Source organism: Mchenga conophoros, linkage group LG12 (genome assembly GCF_057382185.1).
Source record: "Mchenga conophoros isolate Kocher_MC1m ecotype Shallow Benthic linkage group LG12, M_conophoros_male_GT1.1, whole genome shotgun sequence".
NCBI classification, from domain to species: Eukaryota; Metazoa; Chordata; class Actinopteri; order Cichliformes; family Cichlidae; genus Mchenga; species Mchenga conophoros.
This window is the reverse complement of record NC_140537.1, coordinates 28063063-28083651: the sequence shown is the minus strand read 5'-3', so window position 1 is coordinate 28083651 and position 20589 is coordinate 28063063. Positions and strand designations below refer to the sequence as shown.

The 20589-nt window shown below is 41.2% G+C and overlaps 3 protein-coding genes across 3 annotated transcripts; 1 reads left to right on the top strand and 2 right to left on the bottom strand.

Annotated features, from left to right (window-relative positions):
• Positions 1 to 7158: 7158 nt before the first annotated feature.
• acaa2 (acetyl-CoA acyltransferase 2) lies at positions 7159 to 15100 on the bottom strand. The gene is made up of 10 exons (XM_085294999.1): positions 14948 to 15100; positions 11634 to 11800; positions 11410 to 11538; positions 10053 to 10169; positions 9812 to 9959; positions 9528 to 9703; positions 9132 to 9261; positions 8967 to 9037; positions 8156 to 8310; positions 7159 to 8057 (listed from the first exon to the last, which is right to left on the bottom strand). The coding sequence occupies exons 1-10, from the start codon at positions 14961 to 14963 to the stop codon at positions 7976 to 7978; spliced, it is 1191 nt and encodes a 396-aa protein (XP_085151125.1). The 5' UTR covers positions 14964 to 15100; the 3' UTR covers positions 7159 to 7975.
• Positions 15101 to 15301: 201 nt separating this feature from the next.
• On the top strand, positions 15302 to 18457 carry mrpl40 (mitochondrial ribosomal protein L40). Its single transcript, XM_085295001.1, has 5 exons — positions 15302 to 15478; positions 16438 to 16521; positions 16715 to 16870; positions 17860 to 17941; positions 18058 to 18457. Exons 1-5 carry the CDS (start codon positions 15417 to 15419, stop codon positions 18283 to 18285), a joined length of 612 nt encoding a protein of 203 aa, XP_085151127.1. The 5' UTR covers positions 15302 to 15416; the 3' UTR covers positions 18286 to 18457.
• lg12h22orf39 (linkage group 12 C22orf39 homolog) lies at positions 18347 to 20582 on the bottom strand. Its single transcript, XM_085295002.1, has 3 exons — positions 20481 to 20582; positions 19253 to 19420; positions 18347 to 19154 (listed from the first exon to the last, which is right to left on the bottom strand). The coding sequence occupies exons 1-3, from the start codon at positions 20511 to 20513 to the stop codon at positions 19023 to 19025; spliced, it is 333 nt and encodes a 110-aa protein (XP_085151128.1). The 5' UTR covers positions 20514 to 20582; the 3' UTR covers positions 18347 to 19022.
• Positions 20583 to 20589: the final 7 nt, after the last annotated feature.

Here is a 20589-nt window from a genome sequence, read left to right as displayed (position 1 = left end):
GCTGGCAACAGTACAGGACAGAATGAAGACAGGTTTTATGTACAGTATTGTTGATGTCATGATGTTACAGTGTGCTTACAGAGGCATTGCTACTTCAACAGTGTGGCTTGTCATTAATATCCTTATAAGACTGCATTAGAAAGAACAGTGTCACCAGAGTCACCTGCAGTGGACTCCACTCCAAATCAGTTGGTCCCTCTCCGCTGCCTGCCACGGACTCCACGACACCTGCCCCGGATTCCACGCCGCCACCTGCCGCGGACACCACCGTGGAGTCCACCTGCCAATCCTCCAAAGGGTGCCAGCCACCAGCTAATCCACACTGCAGCAGACCACCTGCCAAGCCACGCCACCGCTGGCCGCCTGCTAATTGCCACAATCCAAGCCACTTGAAAGGTCCCGCCTTCGCCCCGTCGTTGACCTCTGGTCCTGTCGTCCATGGGTCTTCGCTGTAATGGTTGACCCCTAGACCTGCTGCGCTTTCTTTGTCGGCTTCCAGATCACAATTGCGTCTGCCGGTGGCCTCGTGACCAACCTCCTGAACAGTTGTCTCTTCCAACAGTCTTGAGGACAGTGGTGTTTGTTCTAGCATTAATATTCTTCTTCTTCACCTGAAGCAGAACAAATTATCATCAAAACAAGTGGCGAAGAAAAGTTGAAAAAAGAAAAAAAAGAAAAAAGTTGCTAAATTGACAACCCTGTGTCCAAATTCATGGGCTGCATCCTCCTGAGGACCTGGCCTTCGCGGTCTACGTGGGCCGGGTCCTCAGAAGGTCGGGTAGGCCAGAAGTAAACGGCTGGGGAAATTGGACGGTCTAGCCTTCAGATTAGCGTCGCCGCTGTCTCGGTGGAGTTTAATGAACTCAGCCGTCTGCTCCTTGCTATCTAAAATATAACAGGACACTGCCGTAAATTCTCGACCGTCTCATACTTCTGTTTAATCAGTTTTCTGTTTGACGTTTAGTCAGCTGTGTAAAAACCAAGGAGGAACCCACCCGGGGGATTAATAAAGTTTTATTTTATCTAATCTAATCTAATAACTTTAATCTCAGCCAAACCGATTTACTCACAAACAAACAAAACACTGAAAAAAGCCCAACAATAACATTTTTAGGTTGTCTAAGTGACTTATATATTACGTTTAACCCGAGTAGTCCGCGGTGATCTGAAAATGATGTGCCGGGAGTTGTGCCGTTCTCGGCGGCTTCAGTGACCCTCGAGCTCCTGGCTAGCTGTCGAGCTGGTGGGTAGCAGACGTCTCTGAAAACGTCGAAGCACTTTTGCAAATATGCGATATCTTGATAAACCGAGCAGATATTTGATGTTTACACAGCTACTTTCTCGCCTGAAAATATGTTAAAAGTTTATTTTGTGACCCAGAAAGATTAGTAAGAGTAATTTTAAAACTTAGTAGAGCCCGCCATTGTTGGAAAATGGAGTTTGGCTGGGCCGCGCTATGAATTCTAGGATATGATAGGCCACGAAGGACACACCCGACCCATCCTTCAAATTCGGGGAAAAGGAGGACGCATTTGTTGGCTGCATTCGGAGGAGTCTACAAATTTGGACAGCCTTCGGTGCGTAATCGTAATCGTAATCGGTCTACAAATGCTGCCTCAGGAGGATGCAGCCCATGAATCTGGACACGACAAGTATCGCTAGCTAGCCATTAGCAACTTGTTACAACTTTCCCGGCCAACCAGACATTTCTCTATGAAATAATGCTATCTACTGTATCGTCTAAACATAAAGAATCATCTCATGATAATTGGAGAGTGTTTTTTATTCTGTATCATGGATGAAAGCAGATTTTTTTCCTACAGCAACACGAAGGCACGGCTGTCTTACCTTTCTGACGAAAAGATCGACATCCAGGCGTGTGATGTATATAAGGACGCTGGGGAAGGGTGTTGCCCAGCGTCGTTACGTTACGTTTACGTTAAGTTTACAGGATGTGATGGTACTTGTAGTCCAAATATTGATTTTCTGTTGCTCTAGCCCCTTTTCCATAAATACCTCTGCGGATCAACTCAGTTCGGTTTGCCTCAGTTTTCAGGGTTTTCCATTTGGTCATAGTACCTGGTACCAGATACTTTTTTAGTACCTGCTCGGCCACAGTTCCAAGCGGTCCGAGAAGGTCTTAAATTGTGATACTCGATGATTCATGAGAGCATTTTGTTCACAAATATCAACACCGCCATTTCCGAAACCCGGAAAAGAGGGAAATGGCTACGAAAAACAATCCCGTGTTCCCCGATTCTGACGAAAAGACACAAACAGAACAACAAGTATATTCTTGCCTCGACGTCCGCCTTTGTTGTAGCATTCATGTTGCATGTTAATTGCATTGTGGGACGCTCGGATGCCACACCACCCGCTGCTTCTTGGACCAAACCTGTTGGTCCCTCTCTGCTGCATGCCACAGACTACATGCCAGTACCTGCCATGGTCTCCATGCCACTGCCTGCCACAACGCCGGAGTGGATTCCACCTGCCAAGGATATCCCAAGGGTCTCCATCTCAATTGCTGCCAGCCACCAATGAATCCACGCTCCAGCAGGCCACCTGTCAATCGCTGCAAGCCACCAACTAAGCCACCTGAAGGATTCTGTTGTCGGTTTCCAGTGCTGTTACCCATTAGTCTTCGCTGTAATGGTTGAACCCTAGGCCTGCTTTGCCTGCTTTGTCATCTTCCAGATCACCATCATGTCCAATGCTGGCCTTGCGACTGGCCTCCCAAACTGTTGTCTCTTCTAACAGTCTTGATGACTTGCCTTAGGTCTAGCCTTACTCTTATCCTCCACCTGGAGCAAAAAAAATTATCATCTAAAAAAGTGACAAAGAAAAAGTGGCATGTCTTTGATCAATATTAAAAAAATTGTATGGCACCACAGGTCTGCCTCTTGGTCTCAGTGGTCTTGGTCTTTTTCTTATATATAGCCCTGCGAGCAGACCAGCAGTAGCGACCGATGCCCCGGGCCAGAACCGGGTTCCGGCTCCCGTGCTTCTTCTTCTTGGCAGCTTTGTCTCCCTCTGCCATCTGACACAAAGTAAAAAGAAGGTAGATGTTTGGTAGAGTCTCAGATGAGCAATGGTTTATTGCACCACAGTGATGTTATGGGATTAAGTTCCTAGGTTTATTATTCTTCTAACACTGGTTTTTAGCAGCAGGACTCCAGCACCAACTACAGCAGAATAGCAATGTTTCAAGATCTCAAACTCTAAGCTGTAGTGCTGCTGGTCTAAGCACCAGTAAATTCCAAGAAACTATAACATACTATGACCCAGTGTTTTCTAGTTTGTGTAGTTTGTTGCTTAATATTGAAAACTTTTTTGTTCTTCCAAGGTTCATGATAACTTTTAAGTCTTTTAATAAGTATGTTTGAGTTAGTCTTCAGTTCCTTGTGATTTTTATGTTTCTTTCCCTTAGTGTCTCGTCTCCTCCTGTGGTTAGTCAGTCTTGTTTTTACATTTGTTTTTTTTGTTTTTCATCTCAGTGATTGGTGGTTCTTTTGTGTCTATTTAGTGTCAATCACGTCCCCATGTCTGTTTCTCCCCTGGCCCCAGTGTCAAGCCTGTGTGTCTTAGTCTACCTCTCAGTGTGTTTCGTTTTATTTTAACAGTGTCTCGTCCTGTGTTCTGCATGTTCAGTTTTGCCTCCCCTGTCTTATTATGTGTGATTTGTTCCTCCTGTGTTCCCACCTGTCGCCCATTCTTTCGTTATCCTGTGTGTATTTAAATCCTCAATCTCCCTCTGCTCATTGCTCATTTTTGTATCACAGCACGAAAGCTGCCTCTTTTGTTTTATTTCTCCCGCCTCTGAGTCCTGCGCTTGGATCCTACCCTTGCCTGCCACATAGTCTACTATGACAATAAGGAAGTAATGTCACAAATCCATGATACAGATTTAAAACACACTTTAACTGAAATATACCAAAAGTCCAAACGGTTCTGGTAAAGCGAGGACATTGCTGTGACTTATAAAGCGTCTGCTTAATTTTATTTTTTTCTCTAAATAGGGTCCAAAACATGCTGTTGTAGCTTAAATCACTAGAGTTTATTAGCAAGGCCTGACTTTATTATTATTTTAGTTAAACATTTCTATTCCTCTTTTGGCTGAATTTGGCTTCAGTGTTTGTAAGTCAGTGTCCAGCAGCAGTCTGTATTCAGTTTGAATATTGCTGTAAATTGATATGGATCAGTTTATACCTTTTATTAACTGTAACATTTAACTTTTGGGTGACAGCACAAGGGAATAGAGAATGAGAGAGCAAGATGAAAACGGCAAAGAGAGAGCAAAAAGAAACGGGTAAGAATGGACTTGTGGTGAAATTCACCAAAAATGATAAAGCTGTAGCTTCCATTTTTCTACATTCATTGATGATGATTTCACATAACTAAGTAGTGTGCTGTACTGTTATCAATTATGGATCCCTAACCTGCTCTTATAATAATTATCATAAGATTATATTTTTCTTTTTTCCTGTGAATATAATTCTAGTTGAGTGGTGAGGAAGAAGAGAGAGATGTTGTAGAACATAGGTGTCAAACTCTGGCCCGCGGGCCAAATTTGGCCATACCAAATTACTATTAGAGCTGGCCTACTGGTATTATACAGCTAATATATATATTGTTTAGTATTAAGCTTTGCTTGTTCCAGATTCAGTTTTTCAGCAAAACGTGTTTGAGTCCATAAGAAAAGATTCATTCTTATATCTGGAGGAATAAATATATTTCAATAAATATTAACGTTAGCCCGCGACTTTGTTTCAGTTTTGAATTTTGGCCCACTGTGTATTTGAGTTTGACACCCCTGTTGTAGAAGAACAGGAAGAAGGAGAGAGCAGGTAGTAAAGTTAGGTGAAAAAATATATATTTATAGAATTAGTGTATATTTAAAAAATATACACTAATTCTTTGTGTATTTCAAGGATGTTCAGTAGCAAAAAAAAGAAAGAAAAAAAAAGTCAGTGGACGTTGTAAACAGAGCATGTTGATATAAACAATGGCATTTTTTCACTCTAAACATGTCTCATAAAGGATGGCTGCCATTACATTGATATGACGGACTACAAATCTATTCTCCACTAGTAAAATTGGGGTACACGATGCTGTGTTCTGAGACTGCATACTAAAGGAAGTGTTTGTATAAATTCAAAAACTTTAATAAAAAGCAACTCTATTACCAGTTTGCTTCATGTACAGGTCTATAGACTGGTGATTGTCCAGTGTCCATGATTCAATAGCTTGCAGAATCTCCTTTAAGAGTAATAATTTGAAATAATCTTCTTTTAAGTATGACATATTCAGTCTCCCGTGTCAGATACCTGTGGAAAAAACGTTCTCTACCCTTCTTTAATTTATCACTTAACTTCATTGAATGCACAGCCCTATTAATTCAGTCTGGTTGACATATGGACTTTTACTGAACCATTCCAACAACTTGATTTTTTCTGCCAGTCTGTTGTACCGGTAGTTTGTCCTGTTGCATGAACCAGTTTCAGTGTGAAGGCTTCACATCTGACAGTAGAATACTGAGGCTTGGACCTCCTCCAGTTTCTCCAGGGGGACACCAAAGCGTTCCCAGACCAGCTTCAGGCTTCCTCTCAGTGGGACATGCCTGAATATTCACCCAGGAGGCATCCTTGTTAGATGCCCAAACCACCACAACTGTCTCCTTTTGATGTGGAGGAGCAGCGGCTCTATTCTGTGCCCCTTCCGGATGGCCAAACTCCTTACCCTATCTCTAAGGGAGAGGCTTTCAGATGCCACCTTTCAGATGAAGCTTCTGCTCTCATTCTTTCGGTCACTACCTACAGCTCATGACCATAGGTGAGGGTAGGGACATAAATCCCTTGACCAATGTTCCCTCTAAGCCGCAATTGCACACTGCTGGCAAGGTCTCTGTGCACAGAAAATCTGCGTTGCGTACCCAAAAAAAAATCTAACCTGAATTGAAATTAAGATAAATACGTTAACAATTCATTCTGTTTTGCAGTGTTAGTCAGTAAGTGACTGGCTGCTCCAGTATGGGATTAGAACGATGCCACCTTATCCCATAGTCCAGCCAATGATGCGATTCACATTCGTATAGCTAATCGACGTCGTTGACAGGCTATGACAGCATCCTTATGTGCCGACACCGGTGTTTTATCTAGCAAAGCGGCGTGGCTGATGTGGAGTGAAGCCACGTTAATGACAACGTGTACAACCATTGGAGATGTGAGCAGGACAGATGGAACAACTGTGTGAACAAAAGTGTGGACTTTATACCAGTTTTTAAATTGTGTTGATAGGCCACGTAAAACCAGAGTTATGATAAAAATATATGTAATGTTTGGTTTTTTTCCTGAATCCTATCTTGTTTATATTTATACTGCAAGAAGAAACAGTAAAAAAGGCGTTTTATAAGGAAAGCGCTGGAAAGCACTCTCAGCCTGTGAGCAAAAACAACCCCCCCCCCCCCCCTCCTCCTCCCCCGCGCCCCCCAGCCTTTCCTATTGGTGGAAACATGTACCATGTGGACCAATAAAAAAAATGATATGGCAACATGGCATTTAGTTGTTTAGGAAGGGGGAAGTTTTAGGAGTGACAGAGGTGTTTTGAGATGTGACAGATTTGCAACGTTTAGCGCAAATCTTGTGTAGTTAATGTGTAGTGTAGACAATAGTTTTGTTTTGTGTGTCAGAACAATGAAGCGACTGCTGAATGTTACAGGTGTTACAGGAGTGATACATCTCCTGTTGTCAGGCCTGCAGGTATCAAGTTGTTGTTCTCCTTTATCTCATAGTGGACAGAAATTATTTTTTGGAGCGGCACAAATAATTTGTGTGGCATCAAATTTGATGCAGAACAGCTGATTGTTCTGTAAATAGTGTGAAATGTTTATTTAAAAAACTGCCTCGGCTGCATTTTTAGGTAAACAGCTGCAAAAAGCTTTGTTTTTTGCAAAACTCAGTTACTTTTTTGAAGAAGTAACTATATAATTAATTGCCCAACATTGGTCATTATATACTGTATTTTGCAGACAGAGAGTTACAGGACTCTCTCCCAGACCACAGACTTATACTCATAATACCAGTCAGAGCTTTATAAAAACAAAAAAACCCCAAAGCTGTAAAACTTCTTTTTTTGTTTTTAAAAAACACGTTTTCAAAATTGGGGTCCAAGTTATTTTTATTTCCAATAGTGTTAACATACTACACAGGTCATGAACATGATTTTTTTTAAATCTTCACTGTAAGTGGGCTAAAGCAGTTAATTAAAAGTAGTCTAACTTAAATGTAAATGCTGTAATTTGATTATTTTAATAAACCATGTGACTTGGATGTATTTGATGCTAGCGTGACCACAGTGCACACGTCTGCTGTTGCTCACAGTGGTCCAAGGGACCGCTCAGGGAGTTTGTGTGTTCGACACATGAAAAATTAGAGGGAACATTGCCCTTGACACCAATGGGTTTGAAAAAAAGTTGCAGCTGCAATAAAAGACTGATCATGAAAACACATTTTTTCTTTCTTTCTTTTAATTTGAGATTCTCTGACACAGAAGTACAAAATCATTTTTTGCTGGAGCCATCACAGGTAATTTTCTAGCATTAAAACTTAACATGTTCTCAATCTCTCTGCTATTAAGGCAAATTCCAGTTCCATCAAGTCTCACTCTGTCGTACCACAAACTTCACTGTTATTATATGCTGCACACTGTACCATCATTTTAGGCACGTGCTTGAAAAGTCTTTTGCACTTATGTGAAACAGGAACAGGCATGTCAGTGAGCAATTAGCACTCAGTCTTTACTGGACTTCCAAGCCAACTCAAGAATGAAACATTTAGCACACATGTTCTGATGTGAAAATGTGGGAAAATATCCCTTTTACAATGTATCATTTGCATTTTATTTAGCATTAGCGGACTGTGGGGTTGAGTGTAGGTCATTCTTCTGCAGGAAACCTAGCAGCTGGCAGGTTCTTCTCTCAGCATTTTTCAATGATGATGGCGATACCCTGACCACCGCCAATACAGGCAGACCCGATGGCATACTTGCCTCCTCGCCGCCTGTCAGAAAGTAAATAATTATTCAAAGTCACTTTAAATAACGTGCAGAACACTTCTCATTATATAAGATACCGTGCACTATTAAATGACTACGCTACCTGAGCTCATGCACCAGGTGAGCAGTGATGCGAGCTCCAGAAGCACCGAGAGGATGTCCGATGGCAATAGCTCCACCGTTAACATTGCTTTTCTCCGGGTCGAGTCCTAGAGCCTTGGAAACAGCCAGATACTGAGAAGCAAAAGCCTCGTTGACCTGTGCAAAACAACAAAAACACCTGAGTATTCACTTCCTAAATAAATCACAAACACCATAAATCACAACAGGCTGGTTGCTGTTATATTTTAAAAAAGCAACTTTCAAGTATTAAAAAATATTAATATTAAAGTAATATTTGAGTATTAAAAAATAATAATTAGTTTAAATGATGTTAGTTTGTCCAATGAATTTCAAGCCTCTGAAAGTGTGGGATTATGTGGGGTTTTATAGCTCAATGTCTAATGTCAACATTTAATCACAACTTAATGGTTTGATTTCAAATCCATTGTACAAAGGCAAAACTACAAAGAATATGTGACTGCCCAAATACATACGGGCCTAACTGTTGTTATGTAAATTTTACTCATAATAGTGGTTTATATATTTGCCTAACAAATGAAAGATTCTGGTTCAAACCCAGGAAGAGACACAGATCTCTTTGTGGCTGCGGCAGGAAGAGACACAAATCAAACATGTGCTGGTGACCTCTTGTCAATAAGGAAGCAGGCAAAAACAGCTGTGTGCACTTTCACCAACATATTATTTTCAGTTTCCTTAATTAATTATAATGGAGTATTTTTAAGTTGTTGCATTACTGCTTTGTATATGACAAAAAAGCATGTAAGTATTTGTTTCACTGTATGGGAACAAACCTCCGCAAAATCCATGTCTTTGAGAGTCAGACCAGCTTTCTTAAGTGCTCCCGTGATTGCTGGAACAGGACCTAAAATAAATAAAGTAAAAAGAAAGGTTAGGTAATCATTACTTTTAATCCAAAGGTGCCCAGATTATACCTTTAAGAGAGCAGTGTTGCTAACCTATTCCCATAATGCTTGGGTCACAGCCTGACACGTGATAGGCCACAATTCTGGCCAGAGGAGTGAGCTTGTGTTCCTTCAGAGCATCCTCACTTGAAATCACCAAAGCAGCAGCACCATCAGATACACCCTGGGGATAGAAATAATAGGTACAATCAGGAAAGAGGAGGAGGTTGGATAAAATTTATAATGAACTATATTTAAATGTATTTTAAGTGTGAGTGTACAAAAACATGCTGGAGTGATATCACACAATACAAAAGGGACTTGAATGCATTAAAAAAAAAAAAAAGGTGGTCTGTTTTTCCCAGTGACCACGGACCGTCTTACTTAGACTAAGAAAACCCGATCATGTCAGATTGTTGAGAACAGTCGGCACCTCTAGCATAAACTCACTGAAGCGTTAGCAGCAGTAACGGTTCCTCCCTTCTTAAAGACAGGAGGTAGTTTGGCCATCTGTTCCAGAGTGGTCTGAGGCCGAGGGTGCTCATCATGAGTCATGGGCACTTTGCCTTTCTTAGCTTTCACCTCAATGGGAGCAATTTCTGCTGTGAAATAACCACCCTCATGAGCTGTAAACAGAAAGCAGTAAAAGCTTAGAGTTTAAAACAGTAACTGAGTATGAGGGTGAATTAAAAGGCAGACCATGAAAAGAAATCAAAAAACAGGGTCTGCCTTACCTGCCTTCCACCTTTGTTGAGTCTTATGTGCGTAGTTGTCACAGTCCTCTCGGGTGATCTGGTATTTCTCTGCCAGGTTCTCTGCTGTGATGCCCATCGGGGTTTTAATATGCAGGTCAGTCAGCCCCGCCCACAAGGTATCCTCTAGCTGGTAGGCAGATGAAGGCAGGTTTAATACCAAATCATTGTAGTTATGGTGATGTACATTTATATCAAGTGTTCACAGATCTGATCTACCAACCTTCAGATCGACGCCAAACTTTGTACCAAATCGGATGTTACGGACAGCATAGGGAGCCTGGCTCATACTCTCTGAACCTCCACACAGGACCACCTCTGAATCCCTGAGACAAATCTCCTACAAACACAAAGGGGAACAGGTTTTTTGTTTTTAGACCAGCAGAAAAAGGGTAAGATACATAATGATCATTTTACTGATGGTTTTTGCACACATTGCTGACTTAAAAATATCACTTCAATTACTTTCCACTTATATACATGACAGGAAAAGATCAGAAACTTTTAATCTTCCTTTTCATTTGGGGAGATACATCAGCATATAATTCATCCAATGAATTTCAGTTGTCATAGTGCAGCACTGGGTTGTTGTTTTTGGGTCGTTTCTGTCTTTCTCTGGTCTTGGATGGGTTATGCAGGCTGTGCCCTATGGGTAGAGCACGGGTTCCTGCTGCTCACTGAGCACACCAGTGGCTCATTGGTCTCATCAGTGGCTGGTATTTAAGGGGCACCTGAAATGTTTGCCATCATAAAGTAGTAGACAGGCTTGTTTTTGGTTATGCCTACTGAGTTTTTCCAGTGTTCTCAACTCTGTGTCTCTGTGATTGTGTGCTGAATAAAAGGCTTCCCTAAGCTTGCTCACCTGCTACCTTCAAACAAGCATTCACCACAAGGATTCCTTTCCATCTCGTGTTACCTGCCTGTCCACAACCAGTGCCCCACCCTCCAACTTCACTTATCTCTACTCCTAGTAAGAAACGTATACGATAGATTCCTGGAGTTATCATAAAACCGGGCTGATGTGAAACCACCTCTTACATTTTGCTTTATCTTACTCACTCTTCTCCTTACAGAGAAGCTGCAGAGCTTCTTTTCCCCGCAAAAAGTAGTACTCTCATTAAGTATTTCTCTTCCTTAGTATGAATGTGCTGTACTGAGGATCTCACTAACTCACCACGTCAACCAGCACTCAAATGTTTGTGGATTTCACTCCAAAATAGTTTTAAAGTTCTGGACATTCCCAAAGGAAATGGTAATGATAAGCTACTGATGATCCACCAAACCTCCAACAATTTGTTCCTACACCTTAATGTCTTTCTGTAATTAAAAAAACTTTGCATTTTTCCACCCAAATTCCGTCCACATACGTGAAACTGCAGTTTTCCACTCTGACCTTTCCATTCTTCTGCTATTTTGGCTTCACTTTCCCGTTTGTCTTCATAGTGTCACTGTTATTACTTTTTAAAATCAATTTCCTTGTTTGTATGTTGATAGGAAAACATTCAATACACTGTTTTCTGCTTTGGCTAATTCCTCTTTTATGGGTCTGATAGATTTATTTTCGTTAGTTTAGTGCTTACCTGAGCGCCATTAATGATGGACTGGAAACCAGATCCACACAGTCTGTTCACGGTGAGAGCGGGCACTGGGATGGGTACGCCACACCTCAGACCCACATGACGAGCAATGTAGGGTGCATCAGCTGAGCTCTGAACGTAGGGAAATGGATCAGAAACAAAATGTAAGATACAATAGTCAGATCATTTATAATGAATCCTTTCAGTGTTGTATGTGTGATCAGTACCTGCATGACATTTCCCATGATGATGCTGTTTACAAGCTCTGGGACCACACCCCCTGCAGCGAGGGCAGCTTTGGCTGCATGTTCAGCCAAGTCTGTTGCACTGTGATCCTTCAGTACTCCACCATAGGTACCAAATGGAGTACGCTTGGCAGCTACAATAAATACACCTAGGAAAAAAGAGCATTTTAGTTTGGAGTTAACACCACCCACCACTGAGCTACAGCCAGATTGTAGCACGAACAGAGAGAGAAGATTTGTGAAGGGATAATTAGCACTAAAGCGACATGATTTACAGGGTGTTGAAATAAAGCTGCGCCTGATTTCTTGTTTTCAATTCTTTGTTGATGTATTCAAATTAAAGTTCCTGTTTAGGTTTTCTCCTATAATGTTTCTGTTTTTTATTTCCTGACAGTGACTTTGATTTATTGCTTCATTGCTGTGTATGGATTTGTTATTTGTATTTTCTGATGTTTAGTTTTATGATGAGTACATGTAGCCATGGTCTTCCCCGTGTTTCTATTTGCTGCTCATCATTCCTGAAACCTGGTCCTTCTGTTTCAATCAATCAATCAATCAATAAATAAATCAATCAAGGCTTTATTCACCACGTGCAGGTTGCCCTGCAGTGAAATGGGACCCCCCGCCCCGACCTTACACACACAACACAGACATCACATGGGGATACAGGTCGGAGATCAGTAGTGTTACAGAAAAAACCCTGAAATATACACTACAATGGGAAAGTACAAGAGGAAAAAAAGAGACCTCTACTCATGCTGGGCTCCTGGGAGGACAGCATGAGAACAGGAAGCAAAAAAACTCCTCTGCACATAAAAGCACATAAATGTCCACAGCACAACATTGTGGAACACGTGACAAGTCACAGGGTCGGGTGGGGGGTGAGGAGTAATCCGAAGCAAACACAGCAGCCATCCTGTCCAACGCTATCATTCCAGCACGGGCTCAGACCCGCCGTGTTCCCCAGGAGGGAACAAGCGTCGAAGGCGTTTGGAAAGGGAGGGGGATGAGTGTGTGCACATTAGTGTATATGTATGTGTGTGCGTGTCCAGAGTTCAGCTGACACAGTGTCCTTCGCCCTGCCAGGTTAAGTAAACAGTCTACCAGCCAACCCAGGTGGCCTTGCATAGAATGGGAAGAACAGTCTAAACACAGTCGTTATCAAGGTGTTGTTGTTCAGCTCCAGCCTTGAGACCGCAGCTGGCGCCAAAGGGGTATCTGCATGAAGTGATGGTGGTTTTTACTTTAGTGCGAACAACTCATATGAATTTCAAAGCTGTTCTAACAGTCCAACACTGGTCTCTCAATCTCCCGTTGGAGAGCCGCGAGCTTCTCCAAGATGTGATCCATTTCCATGTGGATCAGTAAGAAATATAAATTATTAGATGCAACTTTGTTATTTCTTCATGTTGGCTGCTGGTAACTTATTCTTGCATGTAGAACATTTGTTTTATAGTAATGAATGATTCTAAAACAGTTCGCCTATTTGTCGCCTACTTGCTAAGTGCATTTCAAATTTGTATCTAGAGAAAGCCTACGTTTGAATTCTGTTTCTTTCATTTTAACTTGCTCTCAGACTAAATGCCTCTGAAGCAGCAGCTGAAAGAAAATCTAAAACTGTCTCTGAAACATTAATTCAAGGTAATATTTACTTACTACAGCTGGAGCCCGGGTGAGGTTTTAACAGTCTGAAAGCAAGTAAAGAGTAAATTTAAACAGAATTCAAATTTGGAATAAACTGAAACTCGGAATTTAGACCCATCTGCACACAGGGATCTGAGAAATCTTCCAGGAATAGTGATGCCATTTCATTTCATACCTGTCCTCTAATCTGAAGCAGGTTTTCAGGAGCTACTTTGGCAATTCTTTGTTTTTCTTTTTTTAAATTCCCTGTTTCTGCATTTGGGGCCTGATTGATAATCTGCCAAAAATTTATCTGAAAGTCACAGCAACATTTTTGAGAGGGAAAAAAAATTGGTTTAAAGTTCACAGTACCTTAATAGGAATGATCTCTATTTTGAAATGTTGCACTGAGGGACCTTTTTCAGTTTTAGAGGGACACTGAACTATCGACTAATGTCTGCTACGTGTCAGGAAACGCAGGATGCTTTGACCTGGAATCGAGTTTGCAAATATTATAGTAACACCTGACGCATACAGCTGGAGTCTGTTTAATGTTGAGTAATATGTTCCCTCCACTCTGAATGGGGGCACTGGACCAAACTCACAGAAGAGCGCAGAGATTTGTGAATCAATAAAATTGTATTTATTTATAAATCCACTATAAAGCTTTTCTGACTAGTCATTTTGTTTACATTTTTTAAATTGATAGGTTTAAGCAGAAAAGTTAAACATAAACTAAACGTAATGAATTTGCAGCAGAAAGTATTAAAGAGGACTGCATAAGTGATTCATTAGACAACATTAGTGACAAGCTGTTGAAACTCTTTGGTTAGCAATACTTTTGTGGATAATTACTTAGTGTTTAAACGGAATAATAACTCAAGGGAGTGATTGAATGGCTGTGCATGTAAGATGGGGAAAAAAATGTTGGGAGCTGCTGATATGATGCATATAAAATGGCTCAATGACCAGTAATCCAAAGTCCTTATAGATAATTTCTTTAAACATTTACTCCATATTCATGATGTAATTGCCATATGAAGAATAACTCAAATTAAATACTGTTACCCAACTTTTTTGATGTTCTGTCCTCGATCATATATAAACACATAATATGGAGAAATATGAATAGCAAAATCAGGAAACACAATAATGCAAATTAACTAATGTATGAGGCACAAATGTATATTTGTAATCTATTAAACATATAATTAAAACAGATTTAAAGCACGGTTTCACCTTCGCTTAAGTAAATGCATCACAGCATATGCTATAGCATATACTTATAGCTATAATATTCGCACACATGAATATTACAGCTGAAAGCTGTAATTTTCTAAACCAAAAAAGTGTGGGCATAACAAAAGCAAACTGGTGTCCTCAAAGTTGTGAAAGGTTTCTGATTAAATGTTCAAATACATATTTACAGCTTTGAGTTGAGTAGCAGCAAGGAGCAGCTGTTTAAATAATACTGCCACCATCTTGTCACCTTTCGCCTACATTGCAGTTAAATTATGTGGAAACGAGACTTCTTTGCATATAAAATAAATAAAAAGGTAGATTTTTAAAGCGCTGTTGCACAGCAGTGTGACCCAGATACTTTCAAACGCCCCATCAGAAAATCCCGTCCCAGCAGTCTTACTGCTGAAATGAAATGAATGGTGTTTGTTTACCTCTGAGAAGTGCCATGGCGCAGACTCAACAATCCAGCGATGACCGGATCAAAGTTTTAGGCTGATATCTCGCTGCGTGGAGCATATAAAAGCCTCGGACCACTGTGACCTTTCCCCCAAATACTGCAGCCCGGTAACGTTTTACTCCTCCATGAAGATTCAACAAAATATCTACACATAAATATCTACACAACGCAATGTTACTATTTTTTTTTTACTGTTTATCTTATTGTTTTATTAAGTAATATATTAACGGATTATAATATACCCAATATCTGTCTTTGATTTTATTTCCAGGATTTTTAAATAAGCGAAAGTGCGCACGTTGAAGTGTGCGGCCGCTTGTTTGAAACGTCATCTTTCAGCGACGTGTGTGGGGGGGGCTGTCACTCCAGGGGACGACATGTGAATTTTTGTTGTCCTGGACCCAAAACTGAGTTAAAGGAGGAAACAGAAACGTAATTAAAACATGTCTTTGGCTCTTTCGCGATGTCTTTGCAGGGTTTTATCGCGGCAGGCCATGCCGTCGAGGTGAGTGATTGATGTACGATGTGAACGAAGTGCGTTAGCTGCGTGGAGCTAATATAGCTAAGGTTATTCGGTGCTTTAATGGAGAAGAAGTGTGCTTATAGCGATTTTCAATAACAAGGGTGATGAGCAGAGCTGTTGTGACTACAGAGGGATGTAGTTGTTGAGAGTATGGTTTCATGCTGAGAAAGAGTACAGATGCGATGTTTGCTTTGAGCCTGTTGATGGAGAAGTATAGAGAAGGTCAGAAGGAGTTGAACTGTGCACTTGTGCATCTAGATAAAGCATATGATGGGGTGCCAAGAGAAGTATGAGGGTGGTGCAGGACATGCATGAGGACAGAGAAGCAGTGGTGAAGTGTGCGGTAGGAGTGACAGATGGGTTGGACCTGGATCAGCTTCAGGGATCTGCTCTGTGCCCCTTCTTGTTTGCAATGAAGATGGACAGATTAGATCAGTGAGTAGTCTCTGTGGACCATAATATTTCCAGACGATATTGTGATCTGTACCAAAAGTAGAGAGCCTGGAGAGGTGAATGTATGCTTTGATAGATGAGAAATGAAAGTCAAAAGCAAGACAGAACACGTGAGAGACAGACAGCTGTGCTCGTGATGCTGAAAGGAGCCAAAAATTGTGACGGTGGATGGTTAAATACCTGGGGTTAAACATCCAAAGCAAATGACAGTGCACAAAAGAGATAAAGAAGACAGTGCAGGCAGAGTGGCGATGAGCATCAGGGGTGATTTGTGACAGAAGTGAAAGGGAAAGTTTACAAGATGGTAGTTAGAGGGTGGCACCAATAAAAAGACAGGCGACTGAGCCGAAGGTGGCAGAGATGAAGATGTTAAGATTTTTACTGGGAGTAAAAGAAAAAAGTAGCACTCTTAAGACTGTCTTCTTCAAAGAATATACAAACTTGAGAGAAATGAGAACTTGAGAAATGACCTGTACTCTATTTTGCAGCTCTCTGTACGGAGAACATCACCATCTTGTACAGAGTCCTTGGTTTGCACCAGTGATGACCCTGAAGACATCTGCTCCACTGAGGTATGATTCAGGCTCAGGCTCACAAACCAAGTCATGACCGAGGTTTACCACAATTGTCATTTCATCAATATTTTAAATTGAACAACTTAGTCCACCAATGTTATGGTGGTTCGTGGTGCTAACAGTATTTCTCAGCAAGCTCTATCTTGTGGCTGAATATATTAACATAGAGGTTTGATCTGTGTTATTCAAGAGCTGAGCCAAAAAAGAAGAAGAAAGTGGACCCGAGAAGGGAACAGATGTTGAGAGAGCGTCTGAAAAAGAAGCTGAAGAAACTGGAGAAAGTTCCACCAGAGCTTATACCCATAGAGGACTTCATCACTCCAACCAAATGCTTGGATGAAACAAGGTGGAGCTCATTTCAGTCTATGTGCATAAATGTCGTTTGAAATAATGAGGTCAAATTTGTATTGAAACATTAATGTATAGTGCTCAGTGTGATAACACACATTCAAATTTCTTCTTGTCAGCAAATGAACTAAAGCTACTGGGCAGGTATGGATCATCATAAGCATGCAGAGGCATTTTTTAAGACCAATGGATGGGAAAAGAAATGTGTTTTTATTCCTAAATAAACAGGCAACAGATCAAGCAGCTCTATAAGTCCAAGGTGTAAAATTAATGTGTCGTGGCTCAGCCCACGGCGTCCTTTTGAGAACGCTGTCCTCCACAGCCAATGAAGAAAATCTGAGCTGATGTCAACTCTGTTTTCCACATCAGAGTTAAGAACTATTTTAATATCATGTGTTAAAATCAGCTTTGTTGGATCACACAAACAAATGGAAAAAAAAGAAAGTCAAAAGCACTTATTGTGTGCTTTTTTTGAATTTTTATTATTCATGACATCTCACTGGTCAAGAATGGATTTGACAATAATGCCCCAGGAGTGTTAACACAAACCTTATTTATGTCAAGATAATGTAAATACTACTATACTACAATTCTACAAGTCTCATTTAACCCATCAGACGCAGTTTTATCTACCCCGAAGCATTTTTCATCATTCGTACACACTCCAATAGGTGCATTAGGGGCAATTTGCCAAGAACATTTTGCTGGCAGGAGGAATCACAGACTTCTTTGCCTGCTTTGCTAGATGACCAGTTCGACCACCTCAGCCACAGCTCATTTTCGCAGAGAAATTGCCTTTGCAAAAGGTGGCTGAAGTTCTGAGACGTGATTGTTATCTGATGTGTTGTTGGTTTTATCAGTCTTTTTGTAGTGAAGCTCTGGGACGTTAAAACAGCTTTGAAACTTTTAAATTGCTCATTTGAATACCTTTCTTGGATATAGGGCTTTTAAGTCCTTTAAATTGATGTTCATAATTCTCTGTCTAAGGGAACGCACTGCTCCAAGGCTGTCATTTGAAGAAAGTGAGGGTCGAGCCCTGCTGCTGAAGGAGTGGTGTCGATACAAACAGGTTACCACTTACCTATCGCACCTGCGTCACTAAAGCTTTTATGGAAAATGTTACATCTGACCCCAGCTCTACATCTCATGCACTTAGTGGGTTGTATCTGTCTGCTGTTCTTGCAGAAGCAGCACATGGCTGAAGTGGAAGCTGTTGAACTGGCTTTGGAAGCACAGAGGGAGGCACTGGAGGAGCTGAAGCTGGAGTCCGAGGAGCTGTACCGGGCAGCGCTGAAGCCTGACCCGCTTCTTATTCCCTTTGTTCACGAAGGTCCCGCATATACGCCAGCAATACCCAATTATGACGCCCCTGATGGGAAATACAACGATATCACTAAAGTTTACACGCAGTGATAAATGAGGAATAGCTGTGTGTAGTTTAGTGTGTCTGTTATTCACTAAGCAAAAATGCAGCTTTTAAGCACACTGTCTTTATTCCTTCATTGTCATTCATTGTGTGAGAGTTACAGTGAGTTTGTGTCACGTTAATATTTGTCTATAATAATGGAATAAATCTTTTTATTGATCCAGTGTTCAGAATCTTTTTGAACATGTCATGTTATAAGGCAGAAAACTGCTACACAACTCTGAATTCTGTCATCTCGATTTTTCAGTAGGATTAAACATCCCATATACCTACATCATTAACCTTTCTTAAAGTCAATTCATTTGCTGAGCAGCTGACAAATACAGATAGGCCTACAGGTACCATGCAAACACCTGGCTCTTCACCTTTTTCAAGGAGAATGAAGCAGATCACTGATTACCTGTACTGACTATATATTCTGTCAACATAAGGATAATATAGAGCTAATTTTCTCTGAGTGCAGTCGGTCTTTGTGCTTAAGTTTACACAAGCTTTGCAGAATTAGTACCTATGAGACACCAGCCTGTCTGGAAACGGATCATATTTACTGATAAAACAGCTAATCCTTATCGCTGAGCACTAGCTGCTGCCAGCATTGTTAGACATACTGTATATATATCATTTTACATACAGCAGTTCTCTGAATACAACTGATGACATCTCGTGATCATGAGAATGTCCAGGCTCTTAAACTGAAACTAAGCATGTTGTCAAAACTCGATGTTCAGGAGTCCTGAGGCTTCTCCTGGTTCAGTGGCACGTGCCAGTCTCTAGGAGGCTCCTGCCTCAGCTGCCACACTGGAATGAAGTTTCTTTGCTCTGCCACTCTGATTTTCTCACTTCTCCGCAACGCCTCCTGCAAGACAGACAGAGTGAGTGTATTTATACAGCCTGGAGCGGATCACAGAGGTCACCCGTTTAGGACTTTAAAATTTTAATTTCTTGCTGTTCCACCTTAGCCTCGGTGCCTCTGTGTTTCTCCCACTCTCTGCAGTTATGGTAGTCCTCTTTCCACTGCTGGCAGGATGGCACGGTACCGTAAGTGTAGTAGTGGTGAAACCAGTTTTTAAAACTTTTGCAGTGTCTAAACTCGCTCCAGTAGTCTTCACATGCCCGTGGTGGCTGTGGCGACAAAGCAAACAAAAATCAGAATAAAATTTTAAACTTCTGTTGGGATTCTGGTGACTGACATCAGACACTTTGTTGGGTACGCCTGTCTAACTACTTGTTATTAATAAAATAATCAGCCAATCAACTGGCAGCAACTGAAAAGGAGGAAATATACAGTGAGGGGCAGTTCTCTAAGCAAAAATACCTTGTTGACGTCAAAGGAGAATAGCCACACTGACTCGAACTGACAGGAAATCAACAGTGACTATCAAAAGTACCACCAAGATATGCAGAAGACCATCTCTAAATTCACGGCATGTCAAACCTTGAAGCAACAGAAGACCACACTGAGTGCCGCTCCCCAAGAACAGGAAACTGAGGCTACAGTTTGCACAGGTTCACCTATGCAGCGCAAAAGAGAACTGGAAAAACACTGCCTGATCTGATGAGTTCAAATTTCTACAGCAACATTTGGCTGCTATGGTGAGCAGTTTATTGATGTTCGTCTCACATCTCTGTCAGCAGCAACTGAGTGATGCTGTCGTGCCAAACTGGAAATCTCTAAAGAATGTTTTCAACACCTTGTTGAATCTGAGCCACGAAGTGTTAACGCAGGTCCGAAGGCAAAGAGAGTCCAACCCAGTACAAGCATGACGTTCCCAATATAATGGCCGGTGAGTTTTAACCTGAGTCTCTGAAGTGTTCAACATTTAAACAGCGCCTCTCTGCGGTCGTATTAAGAATGGGCTGACCCTCAGTTTGGTCAGTGGCTCATTTGACTTTCCAACTACACACATGCTGTTTTTAAATTTGATCAGCAAGCCCAGATATTAGTGCATTTCGTGAATCAAAAAAATATACGTCGCCTCCTCGGATCTTCTTTGTCTGACTTTGCTAGATGGTACAGAAGGGTACATTTGCGGTTTAGCATCTAAAGCTAATCACCTTGCGACCTACGTCATCAGGATTTGACTTTGATTATTTTGAGTCTTCTCATAAACAAGGCAAATCAAATTAACTAAGGAAAAGTTATCATTAACGAAATTAATAACCTAATATCTGGTTTAATTACCCTCCATGCGATTTCTCCCACAGCCCTGTCCATCGCTAGCTGCGACAGCTTTAGCAACTGTACTTCTTCCGGTTTTATTTTTCACAACAAAAGCTCTTGGCACATTTCT